The following is a 13,318-nucleotide window of genomic DNA, read 5'->3' on the forward strand; positions in this document are numbered from 1 at the left end:
ATGCAATAATCTCTTACAAAGAATACATAGGACCTTTTAATACCACCCCAACTAGCTAATTATCCAGTACTTTTAAAGTAACAGGAAATTCAGTATATAAAGACGATGTAAAAAGGATAGAGTAAATGATTGGGTTTCGCGTGTAATGTTTCGAAAGTCGCGTGCTATCGTAAATGTTACATGAGAAGGAACAAGAAATTTGCTGTTTATTTGCCGAGAAAGTAAAGATCATTGACGGTGTCGTTGGCTATGCAAAGAGAAAAGGAAATATTTCAGAGAGCGCCACGTGCAAATTAATGAAAACACGTCACCGTTACATTTAACGTATGCAAGAAGAGGAACCGAATTTCTTCCTCGAACGCGAAGTTCAAATGTTAACTAATGTGAAAATACGTTCGTTCGAAAAATCGAAAGATTCCATCATGATTAAAATTCTAACCTAACTTTCTCCCTTTCGGGCGAGCAGTAGGTAAGATGATTTCACTGATACGTGTATTTACAACGGGAGACGCGTTTCTTTCCCGGGATCGTTCAATTAATCACGCTAACAATTGCATGCTACTGAATCTTCTTAAACCGGGAGGGCCTCCTGTGTAAAATTCTAAACGTATCGGGAAATTTCAAGCGCATACGTGAACTATTATAATTTCTGTAAGATACGTATCATAGATGTAAATAGATAGTGGGACAGAATTTTGTCCGTTCTTAACTATTTCATATAATTTTCATTGACGATGTGGTTTGTAGAAATAAGTACATCGCGAATAGTTCTCATTCTCTATTATGTAAGTCTGGACAATGTCCACCAAAACATAAGTGACATGTTCCAGGCTGATTTGGCATATTAAAGCTCGCTAACTTTCGCGCGTGAAATTACGCGGACAGTACATGTTCGCCGACCCTTTAGAGCTTTTACGAATGCACAATGAAGTAATGATTTGTACATTTTATTTGTAGCATAGTATAAAGTATGATGTCCAATGGTATTCGAGTCTCTACCAAGGAAAGTGGAGGAAGATCAATGTCGAACAACGCGAGTTGTTCGCCCATAACGTCGTCGACGTTGAACTCTCCATTAATGAAGTTATCCTCGTACTTCTTGGCTGTACGACCATGGTCGCTAAGTGCTTCGCTAATGCCGACGCTCCTTGGGTCTGCGCTCGCTTACAGATTGACCGGCTTGGCGAACTTTAGTTGGATATCTTTCGTTCTTACAGTGTACACTGTGTTCTCTGTTCACGGAGCTGGTAACGTAGTTAACACTTACTTCGATTACATAAAGGGCGTGGACAGCCGGAAAAGTGACGACAGAATATTAGTGGACCAACTTTTGTCTAAAGATGAATTAGTCTCGCTGGGTGCACTGTTATACGCCGCAGGATGCTTGGGTTTCGTTTTGTTAACTACTATATCCCCCGCGAAGATGGAGCACCTCGCGCTCGTGTACTTCGGCGGCTTATCCTCGTCGTTCCTTTATACGGGGGGTATAGGGTTCAAATACATCGCGTTAGGCGACGTTCTTATCCTAGTTATATTCGGCCCAATCTCCGTTCTGTTCGCGTTCATGGCTCAAACTGGTTACATTGAATTAGGTACGATATACTATGCTATACCCCTTGCGCTGAACACGGAGGCCATTCTCCATAGCAACAATACACGGGATTTGGAGAGTGACAAGAAAGCGGGGATAGTAACGCTAGCCATTTTAATAGGTCACACTGTGTCTCATGTTTTGTACGCTTTTTTATTGTTTACACCATACATCACTCTTGTGGTGCTCGCGCTCAGGTATTCCGTTTGGTTTCTGTTACCAGTAGTGACTCTGCCGACTGCCTTTAAAATAGAAAAGCAATTTCGAAGCCCTCACATGATCCAGAGCGTGCCCAAGCAAACGGCGAAGCTGAATATGTTTCTGGGCATTTTATACGTTCTCGCTTGTCTACTCGTGGATCCACTACCTTATCTGTAACATACATACATCTCGTACGATTGTTCGGAAGAAGAGCCGACTGTTTAAGATTTATATGGGCAGCTGATTACTGATCTAATGCATACTCTGGAACAAATTTTACTTTAATCGCTCCCTGGATTGTTATGCATTATTTGTTAAGCAGTTATCGGGCTATACAGATCCGCTCCCTGCTTTCAGGAACGGCGTAACTTCGCAAATTTCTTTGCGCACGCATCGTCGTTATGTACATTACAAAATTTCTTTCCCGCTCGGTGTATTATACTATCGACTTCTTGGTAAAACTATCCAACAATGTGATGATCTTTGATATGTATAAAGCCCATTGTATCATTTAGATTCTGAATTTATACTTGTATTTCTTGGATGTGTGTAACGAGCATAATACTTTTACGCCAAAATCGGTGCGAAAGACGTGAATTTTAAACATATAATTATTTAAATATGTTTATATATATATATGTATATGTATAATTTATCTCATCATTTAGAGTTCTAAGTAGCATTATTTATACAGACCGTACGCATATCCTAAAAGTTTTTGTAATCTCGTGAACATATAACGGAACTTGATACTGGAGTTTTCACATTTTATAAATCGATAAATTCGCAAGACAATAAATTCTCACGCTGTGGCAGTAATCGCCTAACCAAGTACTGTTTCATTGATCTATCTATATACTAATACGTGCAGAAATTTGTATTTCGACTGTCGTTACAAACCACTGATTTTGCCCCTGTCTACGATCTTAAACCTGTTGTTGTATTAGATCGTTGTTTTCTTTAAAAGTACAGGATGTAACCAGGTGTGAGGAGACTATTTAAGAATAATAACTATAAAACTAATCTCAGTACTTTTACTTTATTTATTACGTACGAAACGGCATACTGTACTTTTAAATAATAATAAAAAAAACCAGTGGACACAGATCTGCTTCTTACATCTCCAGGATGTAGCAGAATTAATCTTACAAAACATGTAGCGTAAATTGAAGATTTGTAGAGCGTGTAGTCCCGATAAGAACGAAAAGGATGTATCTTTATAAAACATAATTGCAGAAAGGAAAACCGTGTTTTTATGGCACTGAGTTAATAAATCATTTTTTTTATCGACTTACATATTTATTTTTATTTCTTATCCATGGTAATTATTTATACCACGTAAATTCAATATTATATAAATTTACAGAAAAAGCACTCTGCCTTTTTAAACAATTGTAATTTTTCCTCGAAAATGATTAAAATTTAGGGTCGCGTTTGCATATGTGGGTTCTCAACAATCTTTAGCAACGCCTGATACGCATATTTCCTGTAATAAAAATTAAAAAAAAAAAATTAAAACCGACTTCAAAATAATAAAAATGCACTAAAATGTAAAAAATAATTTTTTCTACTTAATATTTTTTAAGTCGACGCCAGACTTACACACTGCAAATGATGAGGCGCCGACTTAAAAAATATGAGAGGCGTAGATTAAATAAGGGACAAAATTTTATTTCACTTTTTAGTGCATTTATATTATTTTGAAGGTTTTAATTTTTAAAAAAAAAATTTATTTTACCTTTTATTTTTATATATTTATTGACACAGCATGCTGAGGAGGTATGCGCGTACGTACATAAAATAATAATAATTAGGTGACAATAGTCTTTATTATTAACCAGAACTGACAAAATATTGGGCCAATGTTGATGCAGTGTAGGATGGGACCACCGGAGCATCGCCCTTTTGCGAATAAAAAAAAGATCAAAATCGATCCATACCAATGCTGAGGAGTTATACGGGGACAAACATAAAAAAAATATACATACGGGTCGAATCTATAACCTCCTCCTTTTTGAAGTCGGTTAAAAATAGGTGATTACATATTAATTATCTCATCACGTGGTAATTGTTCTATTGCATTCGTGCGTCCTACTATACCGACGTTCTGTTCCGAATAGGACCAGAAAATCAGCTGAGGGAATAGCATCACAGAGTACTAGTGGAGGTATTCGAGCGAGAGAGAGAGAGAGAGGAGATGTATGCAAGAAGGACGAAGATAGGTGGAGTGTGCGACAGACAGAGCGCTAGGTTTGCGATAAGATGGAGATAGGGGGCGTGCCACCAACTTTGGTTACGCAAGCTTGATACTTTGGAGCTCCTGGTACCAGGAATACATAATGCAAAGAGGTGGCGATTAGACTGAGAGAACATGCTGTTTAGAAGACAAAGATAGTCGGAACGCGCGGGTTTTTTTAAATCACAGGTATGTTCCGCAGGTAGAGAAGGCTTTCTAATGTTCATAAATTATTCATAGAATTTCGCGCTGTACCTGCAAGAGAAGTAGCGGGGCCGAAATTTTGCTTTTTGTGGGAAAAAGACGGCCCAGAAACTCTTGTGGGCTATTTAAAACCCCGAATTTTGTGGCAAAAATCAGAATTTGTGGGTTGTATCTTACAATATAAATTATAAAGGTTTGACTGTCTCCTCATACCATATTCGCGATGAAACGTAAGAAATTCGCGACCCCTTCCTCCCCAAAAAGCCTCACATAATTTAAGGATGACCTCTTACCTATATTGTAAAATTTGTAGATAAAAGCAAATAATTATTAAAACTTGTTCAAAGCAACTTCTTACAATATGGCTACGTTCAAAGAAGGTAAAAAACTCCCGGTAGAACAGGAGCACATGTTGTTGGATGGCTTTGAGGGAGTAAGCTCCTGAGTAGGGTTGCGGGTGTCCACACACACGTATACCGCCACTGCGAGGTGTTCCCCCTCCAATATCGTAGGGAAATGCCTGGCGTCCCTGTTGCTGAGTAAGGGGGATGTTACTTAGAAAGAGATAAAGATACACAATCAGGAGTTGTGTTTCACGCGTTTCGTCGTTCGTACTCGTTCCACAGTTACCGCTCCACGATATATTAACTCCGTTCCTTAATAAGCAGTTCGCAGTCGGTGTTTGTTTCCTCTTTTTAACTAACTGTAATTTCCCGAGGAAAGATGTACAGGTGTCAGAAACTATTGGATCCTGTTGTGATCTGTCCCTATGATGAGAAACATTTGATTTTCAAATCTCGCCTGCAAAAGCACATTGTCAAATGTGAAAAGGTAATCGATGTTGATAGAATCTCGAGAATACTGCAATTTCTTTGTATTATTATAGAACCCAGCAATTTGCCAGTGTATCTCTTAGCATGAGTTTATAAGAGTCGTGAATTCTTTGCCATAGAAATACCCTGAGCACTACAAAGTCATGTGCCCTTACAATGCCACTCATCGCTTATTTAAAAGCCAGCTAGAAGAGCATATTATTACTTGCCCTACACGCAATGTGTTAGAGTCAGAAATGTATTCAGGTTCCTATTAATTTTCTGTTTGCTTTCTTTTTAACTCGTTAGCATCAATATGGAATTAATTGCGTTGCGTTTTGTAGAACCGAGGAAACGCGGGGCAACGAACTTTGCGCTGCAGTCTGAGGTTTCCAGTGTAATAGATTATAATGAGAATTGGGATTTGGAGGCAAACGATGACCTGAAAATATTCTCGGACAACGAAAGTGTTTCAGAGAATAATGCAGACACTCAGAAGGAAACAGTTGACTCGATGTAATAATGCATCTTTTGTTCTTCTAATGTGAATTAGTTTCTTACGTCTGTATTTTTATTGTGTCGCTGTATGATTCTAGCGCGAGGAATAAGTTCGCCGAGAATGGTGACCTTAGAGCTCCTCGTGGCTTCTCGGAAGCTATGCTGAGGGAAGTGAACGACGAATCCGGGGTCGAGGATGTGGAGTCGGTGGTCAGCACAATGGCGATTGGAAGGGGGAAAGTTGTCCAGGAGAAGGATAAACTGAGATTGATCGGAGTAGGCAGAGGAAGGAAGCTGAATACCATTCAATGAGTTCTATTTGACTGCGACGATGACTCGACTTACGTTTCGTGCTTACAGTTACATTTCTCATTTTATAAAAGAACGTAGTTTTATGTAAGGATAATAGTAAAGAGAGCAGTATTATTCGCATAGTATATTTCTATATATAATTTACAAATAATATGAAGTTTATTACTAGTATGTAGTAAGTGTTAGTTACTTATCCAAATTACTTTAGTTTGTTAAATTCTTTTATTTTAGTATTTTACATTGATCTTGATATTTACAAACATGATGCGAAGAATTTTCCAAGAAATGAGTTATCTTTAGCTTCATTGACATTATGTAGTATGTTGTTACAAACATTAGTAATACATGAGAGAACTAAAATTATTTACAAATATGAGATTGCAGTGGCTGTTTTGTTTATTTTTTTCAATACTTAATTGTCGATTATAATTGAACATCTCGTTTCACTTTCCATGTAACAAAACTACAAGGCATCATAGATACAAACTAAATATCGAACCTTCCATGATTACAATATATAAAAGGAGGATATAACAGGTAATACATACTTTCCGTCACTGAGTGACAATGAAAGTTGTTAGAGATTACGCGAATTTCGAATTACATACTTCGACCCAGGACATAATACAAAATTGATAAATTACCACAGCGATGATGATTGATGGCTGAAAGTGAGCATGAGAACCTAATTTTGTAAATGCAACTTGCAGCAGAAGGAAGCTGACGTAATCAGATCGATGTAAAAGCTGTACAAAGTTAATGAATATAAACTTGATTTAAAGAATTCAATAGTACCATTCTTTCCAATTTCAGGAATGTCACAAATCCTCTTACGTTTAATGAATGATATGTAAATGATCACTGAAGCGCGGCATATCTACTATCTTCAAGGTTGCGAGAACGGAAGTACAAAAAGAGTTTAAGCTTTAAATAGACAAGCACCCGAATTTCTAACGAGAAAGAATAATAATTAAAAAGCAGTACGAGTTCATTGTATCAGATCCAAGAAGGAACTTTCCCTTTCAGAATACACATTACATAAAAAAAAGAGAAGAATACTCGATTGGATGGAATAGTTCCGAATAACACATTGTTATATACATAGATACATTGCACGTATCTTTGCTGATGAAATTTATTGAACGAATAATACGCATGATACATTTACCATGTACATCTTTAGAAAGGACCATAATCGCTGCAAATTATTGTTTCCCTCGCGTGCAGCAGGTTTATCACCTAAAAAACGAGACTTCAATAACAACTTTCGTTCATCAATATATCATACAAACCTCGTGGACAAATTTTTGCATCGAGCAACGTCGCTCCGTTCATAAATTAACCGAATTTCTGAATGGAAGTCTGAGACGAACCGTTAAATGTTCCCTAATTCTATGCCACTCGACATGCTGTCCCTTCGTTTTAAGATCGAACGCGGGGGTGTGTCTTTAACGTAATCACCCGCAGCCACGTGCACCAGAGTACGTACAAAGGAACAAGTGCTAAAGTTTGTGAATAAGATTTTAATTTCTCTGGGTATGCTAGCCGGTATCAGCCAGCAATTATTTACAAGTTTTTGTTTGTTTTTTTTCCGTTTCTTTCATTTTTTTTTTAAAGTATTCTTGGAGTAATGTTGGCAGTCACCTAGCTGCAGTCTGTTTCAACGTTTAATGTATAAAAACCGTAAATTTATTGAGCGCAATATTTGCACAATAGCGAGATCAATTGCACTATATGTATACTCATTTACCACACGAGAATGATACATCTATGGGTTGGTGAAATGTATCGTGTAGTAACGACATCAGCTACGCAATAACCGTGATGTTTCCATGAAGTGGATCGTTGGTGCATTGGAATCACAATTTATATATTCGTCGACTTTTTCTTTTGCTGTTTCCACGTGGATATCCTCTCTTTTAAGTCGAGCACTGAAAGCGCGTTGCAAAAGAATTTGATTACATATTTCGCTGGCCAAAGCGCGTCATAAATAATAGCAGAAAAGAGACTAGGACTTACTTGGCGTAAGCATATCTTCGGTGAGTGGCTGTCGGCTGAAAGGGTCCGTGGCACTATTAAGGAGGTGTCTGATAATTACTGCTTTGTCCATAACGATACCAGACGGAAGTTTGACAGGCTCTTCCATGAGCGTGTCCATAAGCGGATCCCGGAACTCTTCAGGCGCGTCGCCGTAGTCTTCGTCGCGGGCACGATTGTCCCTGGCGATGATTGCGGCCCGTTCAGCGAGCGCTATGAATCGTTCTATCTCCGTGGTGGTTTTGATCACCGATCTTTCTAGCCTGTTCGCAGCGTCGGTGAACAATTCCTTGCAGAACGAGCGCTGGAATGGTGGCGCTCCGTTAGAACAATGAACGTTTCGTTACCTAATAGTGTACCAGCTACGCCTCCGTTACTTACTTCGTCACTGGCCAAGGCAGCCGCGAAGTTGTCGCAGTCGAGGTGCAAATATATGTCGACCAATTGGCTGAGCAGTGCTCTCGGCTCCCATCCGTACTTCTGCGGCTTTCGTACTTTTAGATTTTTGCATTTAGGGCCGCACAACTGCTGCAGATTGAAGTTCAACATGGCACACAGCCTTCCCACCAATTCTGGCCGTAAGAACGGTTCCGTGATGTCGACCGTCAAATAATGAAACATGGCGACAGTCTCCTTGGCCAGGGTGAGATACGACCTGGCTTGTCTTTCGTCAGCGGCTAATTGTCTCATCCGCGAGTGCTGTTGTTCGCGCGTTAGCGCTGCCCACGCTCTAAGATCAGACATCAGTTCTTGTATTTCGTGGATACGCTTCAACGACTCTAAACTTTCATCGAGTAAAAAGGTAGTGTCGTTCATTAACATGTTAATGAACTTCACGAATTGCTTGCCATTATTGCTCTCATTAATGATCGACTCCCGATGCACCGGACTGTCCCACATCGATTTCAATATTAGACTAATGTGATAACGAATCGAGAATTTATCGTAAAACTCGGAGCTAGAGCCGGTCGTTTCAACATCGGTATAGAATTTCATTAAATAAGACGCCAGTAGCATTTTCGATATAGGGTGCGCCATTACTTGGTCATGGAGCGATTCAGTTCGTCCCTGAAGCAGATATTTCATACAACAAGTTACGATCTGGTCAGAATTCCATTTATCATTGTAGATAAGAATTACCTGCACGCTGGGATTTATCACGAACAGCACTTCGATAATTTTCGCTATTAAATATGGATTTCGTATACAATGTGGCGTACATACTACAACTAGCAACCATGTGATGAGTGAGTTGTCCATGTTACTCGCCACTACGCCAGGACTAAATCTACAAAGAATATTGAACATAATAACGGTACAAATTACAAATGCCCCTCCCTCGTCTCGTTCAACGTTGCGTAAGTTATGTAAAGTAGTACTTACTGGAGAGTGAATAACAAAAACTCCGCGATATCCTCGACGTACCATTCTGGTAGCGCTGTGAACTTCTGCGGGACCTCTTGAGGTAAAGGAAGCTCGGGAAGAGGGTTGCCTGGCGGGGTCTGCGTCAATAAGCTCAGCAGAACCTCCGCCACAGAAATGTAAAAATGCAAGCACCTTCTCAACAGGACAGGATCGATCAATCCAGCGTCCGTGCACGACTTGGATTTGCCAAGCTGCTTCAGCTGCTCTTTGCAACGTTTTATCAACTCTTTGTTTCGACCCGCGAAAGGCGTGTCTTTCCACTGCGGCTCGGTGGCTTGCAGATCATCGAGCATTTTCTGCACGTCGCGCAGAGTCTTCAGCTTTCTCTGGTATTTCTGTAAAGCCGGTAACAACGCTATATGGTGACAATGTAGTGTAAGGAACCAACATTGCGTCGGGAACTTTGTCTCCACCCACTTGTGCGTCCTCTCCAAATGTTTCAGCCATTCGGCAACTTCGTGGGATGTGAGCTTCAGCCGCGTGTCGTTCTTAATGTCGACGAAGCTCGACGGATGGAAGGGGTACACTGGATCGATCGTGTCCAATTTGATTTTCACGGAGAGCATTTGCAGGACCGAGAGCAGGTTCAACATGAACCCGTCCCCGGCAAGGGAGAACTCTTCCGTTTGTATTTGAGCACGTTTCTCGTTGTGGCGCAATAACGTCGCCAGATACGTCAGCATAGAGTCGCGGCAATTGCTGTTGGCGAGTATCGCGTGCAGCATCTTATGAAGAGACGTTCTGGTGCTCTCCAGCTCTTGCTGCAGCGTCAAGTTCATCGATTTGTCGACGAACGGGTTCCCGCTGAAGAACTTCTCGGCCACGGTCGGCTGGTCTTCGGCGAACACCGACACCGAAAGGAATGGTCCAAGGAAAGACGTCACCGTCAGTTCTCGGCCGGCCGCCGATGTCATAATGTCGGGCAGAAATTGAATTTGATGGGTAATTAGGCGGCAGATCGGCCGTATATTGCTGCTGGGTCCGCAACGAATTTCTATCAGCTCTTCTAGCGCGTCGATCGGTCTTCGGTGCGTGTTTCCGACCAGGCTACCCTGCTGCATCGAAAGGTACAAGCCTTGCAAGAGCGGGGTAAAGATTTTGTTAAATAACCCTGGATTCGTATGCGTTCTCGCCACCAGCTCGTGTAAGTAACCCCGTGGTAAACTCTGAGAGAGCACGGGGTATAAGAGCGGTATCATGGACAAGTGATGCGTCGCCGAGGATTGAGGAATACCGACTAGGCCTTGCAGCACAAGAGTGGAATATTGAACGCACTGTGCCCTTAGAACTGCCAGCACGTCAGAAAGTGGCGGTGTGCTTGATTTCTGTTTACAAAACGAAAGAACAGTGTCGCATGTTGCGCTGACGCAGGTGGTTCCATTAATTAAACAAGATCAGCCATACCTTTGGGTGATTTCGTTCTTCCGTGGCAACTCTTGTGTAACAATCTAATAAATAAAGGAGACTCTTAGGTTGCGACGATTTACAACAAATATCACAACGGCAAAGAGTCGCGATAGGGCTCAACAAAGGACTCGCTTGGCTGTTAGGGCTGTCCTCCCGATCCGATGACATATCTGCATTAATTTCTTTTAAAGGGTCGTCGCCTCTCGTAAACATGCACAAAATCTCCATTAACCCTTCGTTGATGATCTCCGTGGCATCCACGAGCTTTTGCGTTAACGCGTGTGACGCCGTTTGCGGTAGAAATATGGTGCCTTCTGCGGATTCTTTCCATGATATGCATAATACGCGCGAAATGACAGAATGTATTTGTTCCATAGTTACCTCTGTACTAGAACTCGTAGTCTGAAAAGGAAAGCCAACATAAGAACTATAAATATTCCTGCACCCTTGAAATTATCAGCGGCGCTTACGCGTGATCTCGATTTCGAATCTTTCCTATCGGACTCCTCCACTTCCATATTCTCGATTCCAGAATCTACGTCCACGCCGGAAGTGTTACACTGCTTCTCGTTACTTTCTTCTACTTCCATCGGCATCTCGGGATTCTGAAGTTGCTGTTGCTTAGACGGAGATATTATTTGCCCCGTGAATGCTTTCGACGGACCCGGTATATTCGGAGAAACTGGGCCGGCATTGTGAGCCAGAGTGGGTGTAGAACTAATGTTATCTAAACCTGCTAGACGGGCCATTCGCCTTCTTCTTACCTGCAATTGGAACACACGAGATTAGATATTTCTTACTGAACCACTTAATACTCTGAAATGAATAATGTAGCATAAAGTGCAACAGCTTGGCAAAAATATCCGTAGTGTACTCCACTTTAGATACTTATTATTCATTCGTAAATTTATTTGCTCGAGTTTAATTAAATAACACAATGGAAACTGAAAGGTACAAGGCAATGCCTCGAACAAAGCCTTGTCACATTTTCAACAAAGACAAAGAGTACAAAGAACAACGGAGCATGCGACTCTCAAAGAGAGTAAATCCCTGACGCAAAATCCTCCAACACAGATTCAAACTACCAAGCGGAGAATTTTCGTTTATGTTATAAAAAAAACGCGAACGACTGCACTAGTCAGTAACAAAGAAGCAACACCCCCTTAAAACGTTTCATCCCTAAGAAAGAGAATAAGCTTTAACCCGTTAACGTTACATAATTATTTGAACCGCGGTTGGCCGTTCGGAGCAACAATTAATTCACGGTTAATCTGTCGTTGAGGAGACCACTCTTTTATTGCATTGTTTTTTCTCATCGTTTTCCAGCGGACGTTTCTGGCCGCGGTGGAATTCTCGCGTGAGCATCCGAGGGGGGCGAGCGAGGCCAGCGAGCGCGGCCAGCGGGCGACAACAAAACGGGGCCCCGCTGGTCGGGGCAACGGATTGAAAACGGTGGATTTGGTGTACTCACTTCCTCTTGGCTTAGCTCGCTCATGGCGATCCCTTGTTTTGCTTTCGATCTCTCTTAACCTATCGATAAGTTTCGGCCGCGCAGCCGTTCACGGTCCACCGTGCTACGGAATGCCCTGTAGAAAAGAATGGTGCTCGTGGCTTTTGGAGGATCCTGGACGAGATATGTCAAAAATTTGGACAGTCACTCCACATCTGTTTGCGTTTGGACGTGAAAGCAGCGATTCCACGCCGCGTTACGGACAATCACTGCTAGGCTGCGTCGATTCTTCAAAACAGCTGAGCAACTAACAGGCCGTTAGGGCGCTCCCTCCTGTCGATAACGGCAACTACTTTCCACGTCAAATTACGTTCGACCGGGATGCATGGCACAGCAGGAGCGCGGGGCGACACGCGCTTAACGGGCGATTCCACTTAAAATCGTATCTGCATCGACACGCTAACGCCGTCATGCTCGAATAATTATCCTGCCGCGATCCGCGGAGTTTAGCTGCTTACATGCTCCGCTCCTACTACTTTCAGATCCGCTACGAATTTCACGCGTTCGCGGTCTACTCTTTGAAGCCTGAATCCACTACGCGGCTGGAGAGGCGATAAACTTTTCGCAGAAATAAATATACCGCTTTTTAGTGTCGTGCACGGTTATAAACTCCATTTTGTATCTGATAATTATAATACAGACACAATGATACCATTTCGAGACCCAAAAGGGGCGAAACAGGTCTAAGCGTTGGGCGAAGTTGTTCCATGATTTGAACTGCGCGCGCTTTTTTTATTATGCGGGTCCTGATGCGTATGCAGGTCAAAGCACTGTAAATGTGTTTCTTAATATTCTTATCGCGCTTCTAAAGAGAAAAGTTACTTAAAATTGTACCTGTGTTAATGCCCACTACGGTAAATTTTTTTGCAGTCTATAGATCCATCAGCACAGTGTATTTCGAACGTTTTTATATATAGTACGAATTTACCTTTCGATATATGTTTACGATGCGATAACGCGCGAATCGTGGAGTATTTTGCAGTTTTCGATACGAAATGTTTCGAAAGTATCTCGTTTCAGTTACCTGCGCGTGTCTATATACAATTTAACCTTTGCTGAAGCACCTGAAGTAAGGTTAGGTTGGA

The 13,318-nt window shown here is 41.5% G+C and overlaps 3 protein-coding genes across 5 annotated transcripts; 2 read left to right on the forward strand and 1 right to left on the reverse strand.

The window, feature by feature from the left end:
- The first annotated feature begins 14 nt into the window (after window positions 1–14).
- Heix (UbiA prenyltransferase domain-containing heix) lies at window positions 15–3,086 on the forward strand. Of its 3 annotated transcripts, XR_013085527.1 has the most exons (3): window positions 15–469; window positions 958–2,415; window positions 2,473–3,086. XR_013085527.1 is itself a non-coding variant. In XM_076814425.1 (2 exons), exon 2 carries the CDS (start codon window positions 971–973, stop codon window positions 1,967–1,969), a length of 999 nt encoding a protein of 332 aa, XP_076670540.1. In that variant the 5' UTR covers window positions 15–469; window positions 958–970; the 3' UTR covers window positions 1,970–3,086. The 3 variants fall into 3 exon arrangements, 2 of the variants coding, with proteins under 2 accessions (XP_076670540.1, XP_076670541.1); XM_076814425.1 differs by having other exon boundaries at window positions 958–3,086; XM_076814426.1 differs by lacking the exon at window positions 15–469 and adding an exon at window positions 499–651 and having other exon boundaries at window positions 958–3,086.
- Window positions 3,087–4,737: 1,651 nt separating this feature from the next.
- Window positions 4,738–5,979, forward strand: LOC143369924 (uncharacterized). The gene is made up of 4 exons (XM_076814433.1): window positions 4,738–5,063; window positions 5,185–5,311; window positions 5,389–5,560; window positions 5,641–5,979. The coding sequence occupies exons 1-4, from the start codon at window positions 4,956–4,958 to the stop codon at window positions 5,852–5,854; spliced, it is 621 nt and encodes a 206-aa protein (XP_076670548.1). The 5' UTR covers window positions 4,738–4,955; the 3' UTR covers window positions 5,855–5,979.
- Window positions 5,980–7,427: 1,448 nt separating this feature from the next.
- Ube4b (Ubiquitination factor E4B) lies at window positions 7,428–13,314 on the reverse strand. The gene is made up of 8 exons (XM_076814343.1): window positions 12,195–13,314; window positions 11,194–11,487; window positions 10,721–11,125; window positions 9,275–10,641; window positions 9,032–9,179; window positions 8,273–8,959; window positions 7,874–8,195; window positions 7,428–7,785 (listed from the first exon to the last, which is right to left on the reverse strand). Exons 1-8 carry the CDS (start codon window positions 12,216–12,218, stop codon window positions 7,721–7,723), a joined length of 3,312 nt encoding a protein of 1,103 aa, XP_076670458.1. The 5' UTR covers window positions 12,219–13,314; the 3' UTR covers window positions 7,428–7,720.
- Between the last annotated feature and the right edge of the window lie 4 nt (window positions 13,315–13,318).

Source organism: Andrena cerasifolii, chromosome 6 (assembly GCF_050908995.1).
Source record: "Andrena cerasifolii isolate SP2316 chromosome 6, iyAndCera1_principal, whole genome shotgun sequence".
Classification (NCBI taxonomy): domain Eukaryota; kingdom Metazoa; phylum Arthropoda; class Insecta; order Hymenoptera; family Andrenidae; genus Andrena; species Andrena cerasifolii.

Coding starts and splice junctions, on each gene's coding strand:
- Ube4b (XM_076814343.1), bottom strand. CDS start 12,218: ATGAGCGAGCTAAGCCAAGAGGAA. Junction 11,488..12,194: donor GCGAGCTAAGCCAAGAGGAA/GTGAGTACACCA, acceptor TTCCAATTGCAG/GTAAGAAGAAGGCGAATGGC. Junction 8,960..9,031: donor TGATAAATCCCAGCGTGCAG/GTAATTCTTATC, acceptor TATCTGCTTCAG/GGACGAACTGAATCGCTCCA.
- Heix (XM_076814425.1), top strand. CDS start 971: ATGATGTCCAATGGTATTCGAGTCTCTACCAAGGAAAGTGGAGGAAGA.
- LOC143369924 (XM_076814433.1), top strand. CDS start 4,956: ATGTACAGGTGTCAGAAACTATTGGATCCTGTTGTGATCTGTCCCTAT. Junction 5,064..5,184: donor ACATTGTCAAATGTGAAAAG/GTAATCGATGTT, acceptor TCTTTGCCATAG/AAATACCCTGAGCACTACAA. Junction 5,561..5,640: donor AAGGAAACAGTTGACTCGAT/GTAATAATGCAT, acceptor GTATGATTCTAG/CGCGAGGAATAAGTTCGCCG.